General features: G+C 61.5%; 1 protein-coding gene across 1 annotated transcript in view; it reads right to left on the bottom strand.

Annotated features, from left to right (window-relative positions):
* Nucleotides 1–2,816: 2,816 nt before the first annotated feature.
* The window catches only part of CDH22 (cadherin 22), a 30,836-nt gene continuing 18,701 nt past the window's right edge, over nucleotides 2,817–14,951 (bottom strand). The window contains exons 6-9 of the mRNA XM_054979911.1: nucleotides 8,843–8,964; nucleotides 7,648–7,765; nucleotides 3,748–3,999; nucleotides 2,817–3,499 (exon numbers count right to left, since the gene is read on the bottom strand). Of these exons, the coding sequence (XP_054835886.1) occupies nucleotides 2,985–3,499; nucleotides 3,748–3,999; nucleotides 7,648–7,765; nucleotides 8,843–8,964 (1,007 nt within the window). The 3' untranslated portion in view covers nucleotides 2,817–2,984. The remainder of the gene's footprint in view (nucleotides 3,500–3,747; nucleotides 4,000–7,647; nucleotides 7,766–8,842; nucleotides 8,965–14,951) is intronic.

Below are 14,951 nucleotides of genomic sequence, written 5' to 3' on the forward strand. Positions count from 1 at the left end.
TGCCTGGGGTCTGTGGGGCCAACACGGGGCTGTTCAGCATCGTGCCACACACGGGTCTCGTCTTACGAACATTGCAAAGAATGTCTTTGGACCTCCTTGCGGGATTCTGTGGCAGGGAGCTTCCATGCTTGCTCTCCGGAGCTCGGTGACCGAGGCCCAGAAGGAAGACCCCAGACCAGTCAGAGTTCAGCCAAGCAGCCCCTGTCCGGGGGCTTCCCACCAAGGAAAGGCTTGCATATGCCCCCCCTCGCCCCCAGCTTTGCAAGTCTGGGCTCCGTTTCTTTTCCTGGCAAGCCCCCAGGAGGCATGATGGGTGAGCAAAGCAAAGAGCCCGTGAGGCCTCCTCCTCCTGGCAGACACCCCCCCCCCCCCGGTCTGTGGGCTCCTTACCGGCATCAGGTCTCCAAGGCAGAGGCGGCCCTTCTCATGACCTGCGGCCTGGTCTTTTTAACTGGGGCTGAACTTGGGGACATCAGAAGCTCCTCCGCCACGAGGACAGGATCCCACCCGAGACGAGGCAGGGGAGGTGAAGCAGCCGCCCCTCCTCTGGCTTCAGCTGCCTGGCTCTCCAAAGGAGGGAGGGAGCTGAAGCGGGCCGGGAGAGCAGCTCTCAGATCCAGGGGGCTGACTAATTGATGGGGCTTGGGGGGGGGGGCGAGGGGCTGCTGGGGTGAAGGTTCTTTCCGTGGCCTAGCCGGGATCCTCCGGTGACTGCAAGCCCATTCAAGTCAATGGGAATTGCAAAGTACGGAGTCATGAATTACAAATTATGAATTGTAAATTATAAATTATATGCATTACAGAAAGATGTGAATGAAGAATTCAGCTTCTCTTGAGGTCCACATGCGAATTCAAATATGCACCACTCAGACTCCATGACTCCGGCTGCCCCTCTGCTTCCAAGCCCAGACCTGCTGCCAGGGCCAGCACTCAGCAGCGGAGTCCCTTTGCCCGGGGCTGGCTGGGCTGGGCTGGGCTGGGCTGGGCCTACCTGCAGCACACGGCCAACTTCAGGCCTTCCTTGACGGAGAGAACCCTCCCCTGTAGGGAACGATCCCGTGGCCTGCGGATCCTGTCCCACCCCCAGGCGGTTCCCAACTGGCCTGCCCTTTCCCACAGCTGGAAGGAGAGGCCCCTGGGGGGCAGCGGCCTGTAGGCTCGGCGGCCTTCCCGGAAAGAGGCTTTGGAGTTGGAGCTCCAGCGGCAGCCCGGGGGGCTCCTCCCCAGCATCTGTCCTGCTCTCCTCTCAGGCAGGGCAGCCAAACCTGTCCCACCCTCCCCACCCACCCACCCGGAAGGTCACACAGAGCTCGGCCCCCACCCATGCAGCCAGGGCCCAAAGGAAAGAAGCAGGAAGGACTCCAAGAAGATGACAAGGAAATCATTTATTTCCGGTCCAAGGCCTTGTGGAAATCACAAGGAGGTGGAAGTGGGTCGGCTGACGTAGAAAACAAAGCAAACTTGACACTGTCCAAGGGCTTCACGAGGCTGCCACCTCCTCTCTGCAGGGCCTTCCAGGACATGGCCTCTGCCCCGGGGTGGGGTGGGGGCTGCTCCTCTACACAGGGTGGACAGGCAGCCGGGCAGGAGGCAGTGCCGATGGCAGGTGCCTGACACACGCACAGGGGGAGGGGTCGTCAAGACGGCTGCTCCGTGTGGGGCAGTGTATGGAAGCCGGGGGGTGGGGGGAGTCAGGTAGATACCCTGTTTGGCCCATTGCGTGTGAGCTCAGCTGTCCCGGCAGAAGAGGGCAGGAGCGCTCACCCCCCCCACAGGGGGCTCGGAATGCACAAAAATGTTCCTGAGGAAGAGAGCAGGTTGCTGCCTCTGCTCCTGCGCTGGCCCCACCTTGCAAAAGGGGCAGCCCAGTCCCTTCTCTGGCACCAGAGGCGAAGTCACAGTGAAGGCCACCGAGCCCAGGCTGCAGGAAGCCAGTCCCCCCCACCCCCCCACCCCCGCCGCCCAGCTCTCCCGAGTCCTCAGCAGCCAAGAGAGACCTGGAGAAATCCTGAGAATGGGCAGTTCCTCTTGGGCAGCACAGAGGAGTGGAGGGGCCGGCCAGGACAAGGGCAGGGGCTATGGCAGCGGCTGCTGGGAGGGAGGGAGGGGAGCTGGTCAGAGGGCGAGAGCCCCCCAGGCAGGGGCCAGGGCCAAGTGGGAAAGTCCTCCACGGCTGGGCCTATCCTGGGCTCAGAACAGACCACCCGCGTTTGTGCGGGGGCGGGGGTGGGAGTGGGCACACAGAGGGGCCAGGTCTACTCAGAAAGGGGCACCCAAGCCAGACACAGCAGCCCCACCCTCCGAGTGGGTGCAGCGCCTTGCTGCGGGCCTGGTCAGGAGGACAAGAAGCCGAGAAGAGGCACCTTGCAGAGAGCTCCTCGTGTGCAAGGAGGGGCGGCCTGCCATTCCCTCCCAGGAGAAGACCCTGAGCAACGGCCCCTTGGTGGGGTGGGAGGTCAGAGGGAACGTGGTCCTTCTTTACATGGGAGCAAATCCTCGGCCCAAATCTCCCCCAAGAGCCCCTCCAGCACTCACGTCCTAAGACACGCCCCCTCCAAAACCCCTGGTGGGGACAAAAGAAGGAAGAGGCTCTTGGCAGAGACCCTGCTTAGCTTAACAAATCAAGGCCTGTCAAGTGCCGGGAATCAAGCGACAGAACCCAGGCTGGCAACAAAGCCTCCCCCTCCTTCCCGGAGCGGCAGCCCCCTCCCGCTCCCAGGCATAGTGACTTAAATGATTATTTGCCCCCCCTTAAGAGTGTTTCAATGGTGGAGAAGGGCGGAGAGGGGATTACGCCCCCCCCCAGCTGCCTGACTCAGTCTGTGGCGCCAAGCCCCCCTGCCTCTCTTCCCCCCCCCGCCCCGTCTTCTGGCCAAGACCCATGGCTCATCTGGGCAGTGCCCGCCCATGCAGTGGCCTCACAGAGCCACAGTCCTTCTGGCATTGCCTCCAGGGGGCTCGATGGGCTCTCCGCTGGCCGGGGATTAGGACTCTGCTGCGTCCTCCTCGCCACGGCGCCCAGCGTAGAGAGCCGCCAGCTGCCGGAAGCGGGGCCCCCAGCTGTTGAGATAGGAGAAGTCCTGCTCGGAGCCCGTGGAGCGGGAGTTGATGGAGCTGAAGGAGGTGAGAGGGGAGTCCGCCCCTTCGAAGGCGTAGGTCTGGAAGGAGTCGTAGGGGGGCACCGAGGGGTCCTCGTCCGCCAGCCCCACCTTCCTGCTGATGTAGTCTCTGAACAGGGAGAAGTCCAGGTCGGGGGCCTGGCCCCACTGCGGCAGGGATCGGAGTTCTGAGGGCAGGCCCGGCCCCCCCTCGCCGCCCCCTTTGCTTTCGCTGAAGTCGTAGAGGCTGCGCAGGGCCGACATGTCGTAGGCTTCCGTGTCCTGCTCCCCGCCCCCCTCGTCGTTGTACTTGATCACGTTGTCCCGCATGTCCTCGTCCTCCTCGGAGGCCAAATGCCCCTTCTGGTGGCGCTTGAGGGTCAGGATGAGCAGCACCAGCACTGCAGGGGGGGGGGGGGGAAGGGCAGTCCTTTTGCTCTGGGCCAGGGGATCCCCGACCCCTGCCCAACAGGAGAGGGGCTAAGCAGGAGGGAGGCCACGCACCGCTTCAGAGCACGAAGCCAGGGAGCTGCCCCCTCAGCCCTGCCAGCCTTTTCCAGAGACTAGTCTGGATGTGGGGGGGGGGGGCTGCCCCCCAAGGTGGCAGGACACGGCTGAGCTGCCTGGAAGGCACGGGAGTGGTACTTACCCACCAGAATGAGGGCACAGACCAGCAAGGCGATGAGCGCCCCGGGGCTGAGCGAGGCGGCCATGGCGTAGGCTGTGGCGTTGCAGGACTGGATGGTCCCCGAACTGTCGCAGCCGCAGACACGAATGGTGAGGGTCCCCGTGCTGCTCAGAGCCGGGGGTCCGCTGTCCACCACCAGAATGGGCAACAGGAAGAGGTCCTGCTCCCTCCGGTTGAAGCCCAGGCGCTGGGTCCGCACCGCAGCTGTGTTGTCTGGGGAGAAGAGAAAGCAGAATGGAAATCAGGACAAGGTGCCACCAGAAGTCGCAAGGGCCATCCCCATCTCCGTCCTGCCAGGCTGCCCCCAGGGCCTCTTTCATCTGCACAGGCAGCAGTCCAAGTGGCAAAGCTGCCCCCTGCAGCACCCCTCCCCACCAGGGCCAATAGCTGCCCGGCGAGAAGCCAGGCCTCCTGCTGAGGAGTTCGGGGCGGGGGGGGGGGGGCAACCAGCCACTCCTTGCCAATGGGGGGACCACTGCAGAAGATGCCAATCAGAGCTCCACATCCACCCCCCCCCAGCAACCCCCCACAGGACCCCCGCAGCTGCCAAGGCCAGCCCCCTTCCGAGAGAGAGCTGAGAAGGGGGCTCAAATCACCAGGAAGAATCCAGGGAAGTCCCTGGGGGGAGCCCGGGGGGGGGGTCGTGCAGTGCCCTTCCCTCCCCCCATGCACCAGGCAGGGGCTGCATCACCAGCCAGTCCCTCCAGAGAACTCACGGAAATCTCAAGACCCCCTGCCAGGACCACGGGTGCCCCTGCTGCCCTCGCCGGCCTGCCCTGGGACTGGTTCCCCCGACTGGCCCAGCCAGCCTCACCCTCAGCACTGCAGGCAGCAGCCAGGCCCCCCCCGTCCCCCCTTGCCCAGGCAGAGCATGGGTCCGTGCCCAGCTCCCCCCCCAGCCCCCTGCTAGATTGTCAGGATGCCTCTCTCCACCCCAGCCCGCCTCCCCGCATGGGGGTCCGGCTAATGAGACCTTTGGAGAGTTTCTGTTTCCACTCGTCTCGCCTGGAGCTCTGCCGTCCTGGGCAGCCTCCCTGTGTCTCTCCCAATCAGCCGCCAGCCAGCAAAGGGCCCCCTCCTACGTGCAAAGCAAAGCAAGGCAGCCCTGCCTGGGGAGGGGGCTTTGGGTTCACGGCTGCCTCTGCAATTGGCCCAGCAAGCACTAGAGGGATCCCAGAATGGCAAGAGAGTAGGGGCCTCCCCCCCACCCCCATTAGAGCATCATCCCATAGGGCCCATGTGCCTGGAAGGTGGCGAAATGGCTGGCAGCTGCTCCGGCATTTCCAGCCCAGAGAGAGAGGGGGCTGCACCTAACAGCTATTGCGCCCCAGGCCCTGTAGCCACATGAGCAATTTCCTGCTCGTCCCAGGCTGGGCAGCAGAATGTGAGACGGTACAAGGACCTGCACCACTTTGGAATGCAGCCGAGAAAAACACAGCACTCCCCTACTCTTAAAAAGCTCCCTGCCAATAGAAAGCTAGCACTGCAGGGAGAGAGCTAGGCTAGAGTCTCTCTTCCTGGTTAGTTTTCTACTTGCAGGCCGTTTTCAGAGGGAGGTGTTTCTGTTGCCTGCTGTCTTAAGCAGAGCAGCCTATTTGGCTTCTTCCATCTGTCTGGGAAATGCTTATCCTGCACTTCCTCCAAGGTTCCCCCCTGCTCATTTTATCCTCACAACAACCCTGTGAGGTAGGCTAGGCTGAGCGAATAACTGGCCCAAATTCACCCCATGGACTCTGTGGCTGTGAATCTGATTGTCCCAAGGCCCAGTCCAATGCTCTAACCATTGAGATGCACTGCCTCTCTCCTCATCCTGCTTCGCTGTCAAGCTGGCCTCTTTGGTGCTGATTGACTGCATTTTGGGGGGCCAGTCTGGGTGGCGTGAAGAACAGGCTCATTTTGAATCAGCAAGAAGGAGAGTAAGCCCCCCCCCCACATACCCCCCCGAGAAGAAAAACAGCCCCAACATTCAGGGAAATTGTGCCATAGCTGAAGCACCAGTACAGCACCAGTTAAATGTCACCGAAAATGGGCTTTGACAACATGTAGAAGGAGAGAAAATAAGGAGGGAGGTCACAGATATGCCCAAGGCCGACACGCCAAGCACCGCGCACGTGAGGACACCCCTAACAAACGCTGGCCGAGGATCCAGACAGCCTCTCTGTTTGAACTTGAACCTTCTCAGAAAAGTTTCCAAACAGTTCCCTTGAAGCAGACCATTTCTCCTTTCCGAATTAAAAACCAGATTCCTTTAAAAATTATATAAGCACGAGGAAACCCGCCCCCGCCCCTGAAACCACCTTCTCAGAGTCGGAGGCACGTCTTTTCGGCAGCAGCCGACTTGCAGGGCCTGCTTCAGTCCCGCCTCTGAACTCGGCTTCTCAAGGGCGTGTCCACAAGGCAAACTTTCTAGCATCTCCTGACACTACGCCAGGTCTGGAGAGAAGGGGGGGGGCGAAAGGCAGCACTCCCGTAGGAATCCGCTGGGCCCTCGGAGCTCTTCTCAGGCCTCTTTCGCAAAGGGGTTTTGCTGTGCGTGGCCAGCAGGGCACCCCCACTTTGGGGGGAAGCCATTCCTCCGCTCCAGCTCGGGGGAAGGGTGCGGGGTGGCTGCGGGCAGAGACGCCATGTGGGAGCTTTGGCCATAGCTCGTGGGGGGAGGCTCAGCTCCACCTGCTAAATGTCAAAGGTCTGCACCCCCCCCCCTTTAAGCTCTTTACTTTCCTGCCTGGAAGTAGGCAATGTGCGGTTTTTGAAAGGTGCCTTTTGAGCCAAGAGAATGCTGGACTCTCAAGCAGTGCTCACTATATCCGTGTTAGGAGGACAGCTGGCCTGGCCTGGCTCCACGTGCCGCACATGCACAGAGCAGCTCTCGAGCACATTTGGTGATGCTCTTCCCCCTCTGAGGTGGCGTTTCTCTGATGTAGCGCTGCTCCTAGCACTTCAGCTCGGACACAGCGCTGCGTCATGTGGGGGTCCTGGGTTGTCCTTCGGGCCAGGCCATCCATCTGCATCACAACTGCAGCAGCCCTCCGGTGCCTCAAGCGAGGCCGGGTCTTTGCAGTCTGGCCGCCGAGAGCCCTTTTACAGGGAGACTGGGGGCTGGACAGAGCACCCCCCCCCGTTTGAAAAGCAGGCACTGGAACACTGAGCCCCCTTCCGCACACACGTGCACTCCGCCCCCGCCCCCATTGCCTGCACACGGCCTGCCTCCCAAGCAGGCCCCAAGGAGTGCTCCCAAGGAGGGGCAGGTGCCAGGCCAGGCTGCGCCGAGTTCCACGCCTCATGCCCCGTTCTGCTGTCGCACAGGATGTAAAAGGACAAGATTTAAGCGAGAGCTTTGTGTCTCCATCTGGGCTGGCATCCATCAGCAACTCATCTTGGCTCCAATGGCAATATTTATAAATCACATCTCAAAACTGGCTACAAATTTGTACAAAGAAGCAGATGGGCCGTTGGCGGCAGTTTGTCACCATCGATTTATACGGCGCCTGAGAGAGTGGGGAGTGGGGGTGGGCGGAAGGGCAGAGGAGGTGACAGGAAGGGGAGGGGAGGGCACGGAGGGGGCTTGGGGGGAGCTTCAGGGAGGAGGAGGCGGCGGCTGGCACAGACGGGACGCTGGAGGCAGTGGAGCGGGGCCTCTTTCCCAACTGGGAGCCACCCACGGAAGCATCTCCGGAGGTGGCTGGGAAGGCAGCAGCACTCCTGCCCGCACCAGCTGGGTCCCACCAGGGACCGGATCCCAGCTGAGGCCAGAGGTGGGAGAGGAGGGCAGGTGTCCCAGCCGTCTGGCAGAGTAGAAGGGCCCTGGCTGACCTCTAAGGTGCCCCTCCGCGGGGAGGGGGCATCAGGTCAGGGACTCACCCGTGATGTCCAGCAGAGAGAAGTGACGGCTGCCCGAAGCCTCTGGGGCCAGCGTGAAATAAAAGTGGTGGCCACTTTGGGGCTCGTCTCGATCCACAACGCTGATTGTGTGGATAAGCTGCAGAAAGAAGCAGAGCTGAACTCGGGGCCAGGACAGAAGGGGCCGACAGCAGCACCCCTGCCCGCACCAGCTGGGTCCCACCAGGGACCGGATCCCACCAGGTCTCTTCCTCAGAGCCGTGGCGGGACAGAAAGATCCCCCAGGGGCTCCTTCCAGGGCTTGACAGGAAAGCACATGAAGAGGAAGGAATGCCTAACAACACACACACACACACCCCAGCCCCAGAGTGGTGGCTGCGAAAGGCTCCCAAAGCAGGGGAGGCCCTCCTCCCCATCTCCCGCCCCTTCCCCTTCAAGGCTATTTCAGCCACGGTGCCCTTGCCACAATGCTATCCCAAGGCCACTGTTCGGTCTTGGCCCCGCTTCCGTGTTTCCGCTTGCTTTGCTGTGACCTTTCCACACCTGGTTTGATACATTCTTTGTGGAAAGGGTGCAGTCAAGGTGCCCTTGGGTGCCACGTGGATGGGGAGGGGCACATTGGTGCTAGTTCTACCCACCCTGGCACCGCTTCCCTCACCTCAGCCCCTGCAGCCGCCATTCCCCACCCCTCCCCGACACACCAGAGGGCTTTTCCAAACTTTTTTTTTAAAAATCAGGAGTTGCTAGATCACTACATCACTATAACAAGCTGTTTCCATGACTTGCTAGTACCCAGCTTTCCTTTTGAAAAGTCTCTAGTGCTTTTGGGAAGACTTACAAAGAGAAATATCAGGCTGCACCTGCCCCCTTATCTCTCCACAATGAAAAGGGCTGGATACTTGCTTTTTTTTTTTAAAAAAAAAGATGGGAACAAATTGATTGTAGCAATAGACCATTATAATGTTATAGAGATCTACCAATTCTCACTTTTCCCCAAGAAGGCCTGCTGTGCAGTGGTGGCTGCAGAGGGCTGAAGCAAGGGAGATGTCAGGAAACTGTTGTGTGGAAACCTGCTGCCCCTGCCGCCTGCATCCAAAGCAACAACTGCACACAGAACCGTCTCCTGTGGAAGCAGCCTGGCTGCACGAGCGCCCACCACCTTCCCGCAATGCCTACTCTGATCTGCAGCCACTGAAAGTAAAAATGCCCCCCGCACCTCTCCTGGCTGGGCATCCTCACACACAGCAGCCTCAAAAGGAGTGGCAAGTTCAGGTGGGTTGTCGTTCACATCCAGGATGCGGATCTGGAGGGACGTCCTGGACACTTTCCTCTGATTGTCTGGAACACACAAAGGCACAGCAGGCGGACTGAAAGGGCTGCAGCCAGCTGCCCCGAACCCCCCCCCCTTCACTGCAGCCAGGCCCAGGACTGCCCAGAGCTGTGAAAAGCCTCCTGCTGCCCCCCTCCCTCGGCTGAAACCGAAGGCCGTGCCCTGCCCAGCTCCGTGGGCTCTCGGGGGCCATCAGAGCAGTGCACCCCAGCCGTGGCCTGGCCACAACTACCAGGAGGAAGTCGAGACAAATCCAGGGATGGGGCCTCCAGGAGACGGTGGAAGCACGGGGGCAACTGGCCCATGCCAAGCCAAGAGACCGGGAAAGAACCAAGCAGCACTGGGAACGGCCCGGGCGGCGTGCAAATGGCCTGCAGGACAGTCTTTGGGCGCTCCCTTCAGAGCCGCACGGGCAGCGGGGCTGGCGATCCCGAAGACCCCTTTCCGGAAGGGTTTGCCGGTGCTGGGCTAGAGGACTCACGGGTGGGGAGCCCTGGAGGAAGGCAGTGCCTGACCAGGAAAGCCTGGGCCAGCCGGTTTCCAGGGCCACAGGGGCGCGCGAGTTCGGCCTGCAAAAATCCATCCCCGTGGGATGATGCTCACTGACGGGTGCAAGGGGGTGTGTGGCACCTAAAGGTAGCACGTGCAAGCCCCACACTGCATGCGCCCCAGACCCCAGGCCAGGAGCTGCAGTTGAAACCAGCCTCAGAAAAAGATCCATGCCCCCCTCCCCGTCTCTTCCCCAAACACACAAGCCCTTTGTCCACAAGATTGTAAGGGCAACCTGCGAGGCACGGGAGGGGGGGGTGTCTCCTGCATTGCCCACAGTGTGGGCACGAGGGGCAGACCCATGTCGGCAGAGCTTCTGTGCTTGTCATGCATGCAGGGGGACTGCTCCCTCCTCACCTCCCTGGGCAAGGGTCTTGCTTGCTGAGTCCCATCTTCCCAGACTCTTGTGGAGAGGGTGGCGAGGCACTTGCAAGCCGCAAGGCACAGAAGCCCCTTGGTCCGGACGCACACACATACTGTCCCCCCCCCCGCCAAACCCCTCGAGTGACTGCCCTCCCCTGCCACACCCAGCTCAGAAGCATCAACTCTGTCTCTGCCGGCACCAGACCCAGCCAAGTGGCTTTGGACCAGACAGCATCAGAGGATGCGGGGGGGGGGGGGAATCCACTGAGATGCTGACTCACGAGTACTCGCCCCACCCCCAGGGCAGCTGCAGACCCCCCTCCCCCGAGTTGCCACAGCTGATGCAGAAAAGGGGGGTGACCCTACCTGACCACCCCTCCCACTGGGCCACCATTCACTTTATTAAAACATCCGCCCCCCCATCTTTTGACCCACCAAAATCCATTTTACTGTACCCTTCCTACTAAAACCACAGATGTAACATTATAAAAGTAAACATTAAGTCACAACAAAAAGCACAATCTTAGCAAAACTATAAAGGGAGAAATAAATATGTCGGCCAAACTGACCCCTCTGCAGAATCCCTCTTCCGACCAGCCCTCCGCAATCGAGAGCACCCAGGAGCTGCCAGGGCAGCCTGCCTGGATCCCGAGGGCCACGAAGCCAGGCGCGAGGTGGGCCTCCCGAGGCGGGGAAGGGGGTGTCGTGGTGAAAGGCCGGTCCCGGGTTCAAAGCTCCCCTCTGCCAGGACCCCAGGCCAGTCGCATGCTCTCGGCTCAGTCCACCTTGTTGTGATGAGCGAACGGGCGAGCACTGCTGCAGGTCAAACGGGTACCCACTGACATGAACAGCAGGGTGTATAAACCAAGGAGAGTCAGGTGGGGTCCACAGACTCGGTGCCACAGTTGACTCAAAGCTGCTTACAATATTATTCCGCCCTGCTCCATTTTATCCTCACAACAACCCTGTGAGGTAGGTGAGGCTGAGAGTGTGACAGGCCCAGAGTCACCCAGTGATCTTCCCTGGTGGAGGTTCCCATATCCTAGTCCAACACTGCAACCACTACACAACACTGCCTCTCTTGAACTGACAGGCCAGGCATTCGCTCCACCCTGCCTACCTTGCAGGATTGGTTTGAGGGCAACTCAGGGCATCAGCCACATATTTATTCTGCCCTGAACTACTTCGGAGGAGCCACAACTCAGGGGGGAGGAGCTTCTGCCTCAAGTGCAGACAGTCCCAGGTTCAATCCCTGGCAGCGTCTCCAGTCCCAAGAGACAAGGCTGGCTGAGAGGGACCGAGGGCTCACATGCCCTCTAAGGCGGCCTCTGGAGCCTGTGAGTTAGAAAGGGAGAGAGATCTCACAGACGAATAGTCACCACGCAGCCTAGCCAGCAAGGTGCAGGGGGGGCCACACTGGCAGCTCCGGGGAGGCAGCCGCCCAGTGCCCAGTGCCCAGGGGCTGGCAGGCACCCAGCAACCAGGCCCAGCCTCTCCCTGAGATGCAGAAAATTATGCATCCAGTGGAGGGCGGCCTCTTTTTCTCCCCCTCCCACAATACTAGAACTCAGGGGCACCCAAGGAAGTTGGTGGGCAGTAGATTTGGGGGAGGGGGAAAGCCTTGCTGAGTAGTTAATCCGTGGAACTCGCTGCCAGCAGCTTCAAGCAAGAGGGAGATTCTGTCAGTGGCTGCAGGCCAGGAAAGGGCCGCTGCCTGCGAGGATGTCACCTCTGAGCCCGGCTCCAGGAGGCAACTCCAGGGGAAGGTCTCGGCCTCTGGCCCGGGGCTTGGCTGCTGTGCGACAGGCTGCTGGACTGGATCTTTCGACTCCTTCCCAGCAGCTCCAGCCTGCAAAGAAGCCGCCCAGCCAGAGCCACTCTGGTAAGGTCAAGGCCCTGTGCAAGCACCGAGTCGTTACTGACCCCTGGGGGGGAGGGGGGACGTCGCATCAAGACATTTTCTTGGCAGACTTTTTGTTATGGGGTGGTTTGCCATTGCCTTCCCCAGTGGTCTACACTTTACCCCCAGGAAACTGCATACTCATTTTACCGACCTCATAAGGATGGAAGGCTGAGTCAACCCTGATCCGGCTACCTGAACCCGGCTTCCGCCAGGATCAAACCCAGGTCATAACAGAGCTTCGGCTGCAGTACTGCCGCTTACCCCTCTGCACCACCGGGCTCCTTTTTGCTCCTGCAAAAAAGCTGCCCAGCCCAAGCCACTCCGAGTGGCCATCAGTTATTCAAAGAGGTTTTCTACTCAGATAGGAGGGAATTATTGTAGGGAGGGGGCCTCAGATCCTGCGCTAATGAGTTAGGGACCTTGGACTTCATCACTCTGTCGCCTTGCCTGTTATTTGCTGCTTTGCATACGTGCTCCTACGTACTACCTGTGCTTCATGTTGTCTAATGTCAGTCCTAGAATTATGTTGTTTCAGCATTTCTTCAACGCTGTATTGGATCCTTGCTAATGCAATGTCTTTGTGTATTGACATTGTTTATGGAAAGGTCCTTGATACTGACTGTACTAATCTCACACTATTGAATCCGCCTTGAGTCTCAGTGAGAAAGGCGGACGATAAATGACATCAATAAATAATTTAGGGTGCCACGGGGGGGGGGAGGGGCGGGACGGAGCAGGGCAGGCCTCTGCAGCCTGGAGCTGGGTTCTGATCCCGGCAGCTCCGAGGCCCGCCCGAGCGCTCCCAAGGCCGCGTTGCTCGCCCGATGCCCCGCGCCCCAGCAGCTGCGCCCTGCCCATAACCGCGCTGGGCCCCGAATTCCGCGCGGCGCTGCAACTGAGGGCCGGGAGCCGGCCGGCCTCCCCGCGCCGATCTGCCGCTTTGCTGATTAGCGGGGCCCGGCGGAGGCGGCCGGAGTCGTCGTGCCCGAGAGGCCGCGCCATCCGGGGGCGCTTCGTGCCCGGGAGCCGCCGGGGGGCACGTCCCGCTCCCGTCCCCCGCCCTCGGGGGTCGGGGCGCAGGCCCAGGCAGCGGCCAAAGGGCTCCAGGATCCGGCCAGGCTGGCCCCGCCGCGCGTTCCCAGGGCAGCGAAGGCCGGGCCGCCCCCTGCGCTGCGCAGGGCCCCCCTGAACGGGTGGAGGCGGCTGGCTGGAGGGCCACCCCCGGCGCCCCGGGTGCGAATCCCCGCGCGCCGTGGGGCGCCCCGGCCGCAGCGGGAATCCCGTGCGGGGCGCTCGGCCCCCAGCGCCCCCCTGGATCGGGCCCGTGGCGCACGGGGAGGGGGGGGCTCCCGCCGCCGCCTGATTCTGCTGCGGTGCGGTGGGCGAGGCGGCACGATGCCCTGCCGCGCTCGGCGCCCACCGGGCCCCCAAGGAGCGCGGGCGGGGCGAGTCGGGGCCGCTCCCTCAGCCCCGCCCGCCGCAGAGGCCAGGGCCGGGGAGCGCGCTGGGGGGAAACGCGCGTGCTCTCCCGGTCCGCTCCCGTCCCGTCTGCAAACGGCCCGGCGGCTCCCTGGGCCAAAGGCCACCACGCCAGGCACTCTCTCCGTCCTGGGCGGGGCAGGAGCTTTCCCAACCCGGAGCCCCCTTTCGCTCCGCTGAGTCGGCGCCACACCTCACTCCCCCAACTGCCCCCAGCCAGAGTTATTCTTCCCAGCGCACTTCTGGGTACACTTCTGGGCACTCGCAAGAGGAAAGCGGGTGTGTGTGTGTACGTGTGGAAGAGCCAGTCTTTGGGCCAGGCCTCTGCTCTCAATTGCCGCCGCCCCTCCCCGATTTCCCTTGGGCAGGGAAGGGGGCAGCATTGCCCTTCCTTAGACAGCCCCTGGAACTGGCTCCCAGCTGCCTCTCCAGCATTTTCACCGCCTGGCCAAATTTCCTTCCCCAGGCAAGTAAAGGCAGAGCCACCACAAACAAGCCCACCTACCCCCTACCCCCTGGGTGCCCTCCCTGACCCTCGGCACAGAAGTGGCTGGAGGCAGCCCTGGAGGAGCAGAGGTCTCTCTTGCCAGCCCCCTCATGTGGGCTGGAGGGGTCCAGTATTTCTAGAGCATCTGACCAGGCCCAGGCAGTGTCAATGGGACCCATAGATGAAAGGGAGCGGCAGGGAGAAGCTGCCAGCCAGCGTGGCCTTCTCTTCCAGCACCAAGAGAGGGGCCAACCAGCTGCTCAAGGCCCCTGGAACCAGGCAGCTGGGCCACTTGCTCCATTTGGCTTTAGCCCCCGTTTAGCAGTGGCCACAACTGGAGGGCTGCCTTCACCGGAAGATGTTCTGGCCAGGCCCAAAGTATTGTCCGCCGTAAGCCTTACCCAGGATCCTGCTAAAGATCAAGGGCTGCAGGAGAGCAAGCCGGAGCCCCGAAGACAGTCCGCAGCTGGGGATCTGAGACCACCCAGCGGGCAACAGTCAAGCGTGCTTTGGTGGGCTGGCGCAGTGCTGGTGACTCTTCTCCTCCCTGGACCCAGAGCCTGGAGGGGGGCTTTGGCTGAACAGGGGCCTGGCCCCCAGCCTCCTAGCCTGACGCTGCAAGGGTCCACAACTCCACTTTCAAGCGTCTCTCTTGCTTCACTCCATGAGTCGTCCACCAATTAAATGCAAAGTTTGAAGGGTGCTCTGAACCCCGAGGGAGAGAAACCCTCCCGCCAAAGATCCCTGCCTCCCCCAGACCCCTCAAATTGATGTCCCAGCAGATCCTCCTCCCACTGAACCCTGGCATAAGAAGGGATTCCCAGAGTCCCCCCCCCCCGCCCTGTGTGACTTCTCCCTGCTTCACAGCCAGGCCTCCCACTGCTCCTGTCAACCGGCCCAGCCCCCAGCCCCAAGGAGAGCAGAGCTCAGAAATGCCAGGCCACCCGCTACCCACGGGCTCCCCAGCCTGCCACGCCCTCTGCGCCCTCCAAGCACAGGCAGTCCCAAGGCTTTCAACTCTCTTACCTGCGGGGGTGGGGGGGGGAGGTAGGGAGCATAGCCTGCGCTCCCATCTGGAGCCGGCCGCGCATCCAGGCCAGGGGAGATGGTCAAAAATCAGCCAATGCTGTTTTTTAGGGGGATGCCCAAAGGGCCACCCAATGGGACTGGTTTGGCAGAGAGGAGAGCCTTTCGTCACGACACAACGCTAATTC

Source organism: Eublepharis macularius, chromosome 5, assembly GCF_028583425.1.
Source record: "Eublepharis macularius isolate TG4126 chromosome 5, MPM_Emac_v1.0, whole genome shotgun sequence".
NCBI classification, from domain to species: Eukaryota; Metazoa; Chordata; class Lepidosauria; order Squamata; family Eublepharidae; genus Eublepharis; species Eublepharis macularius.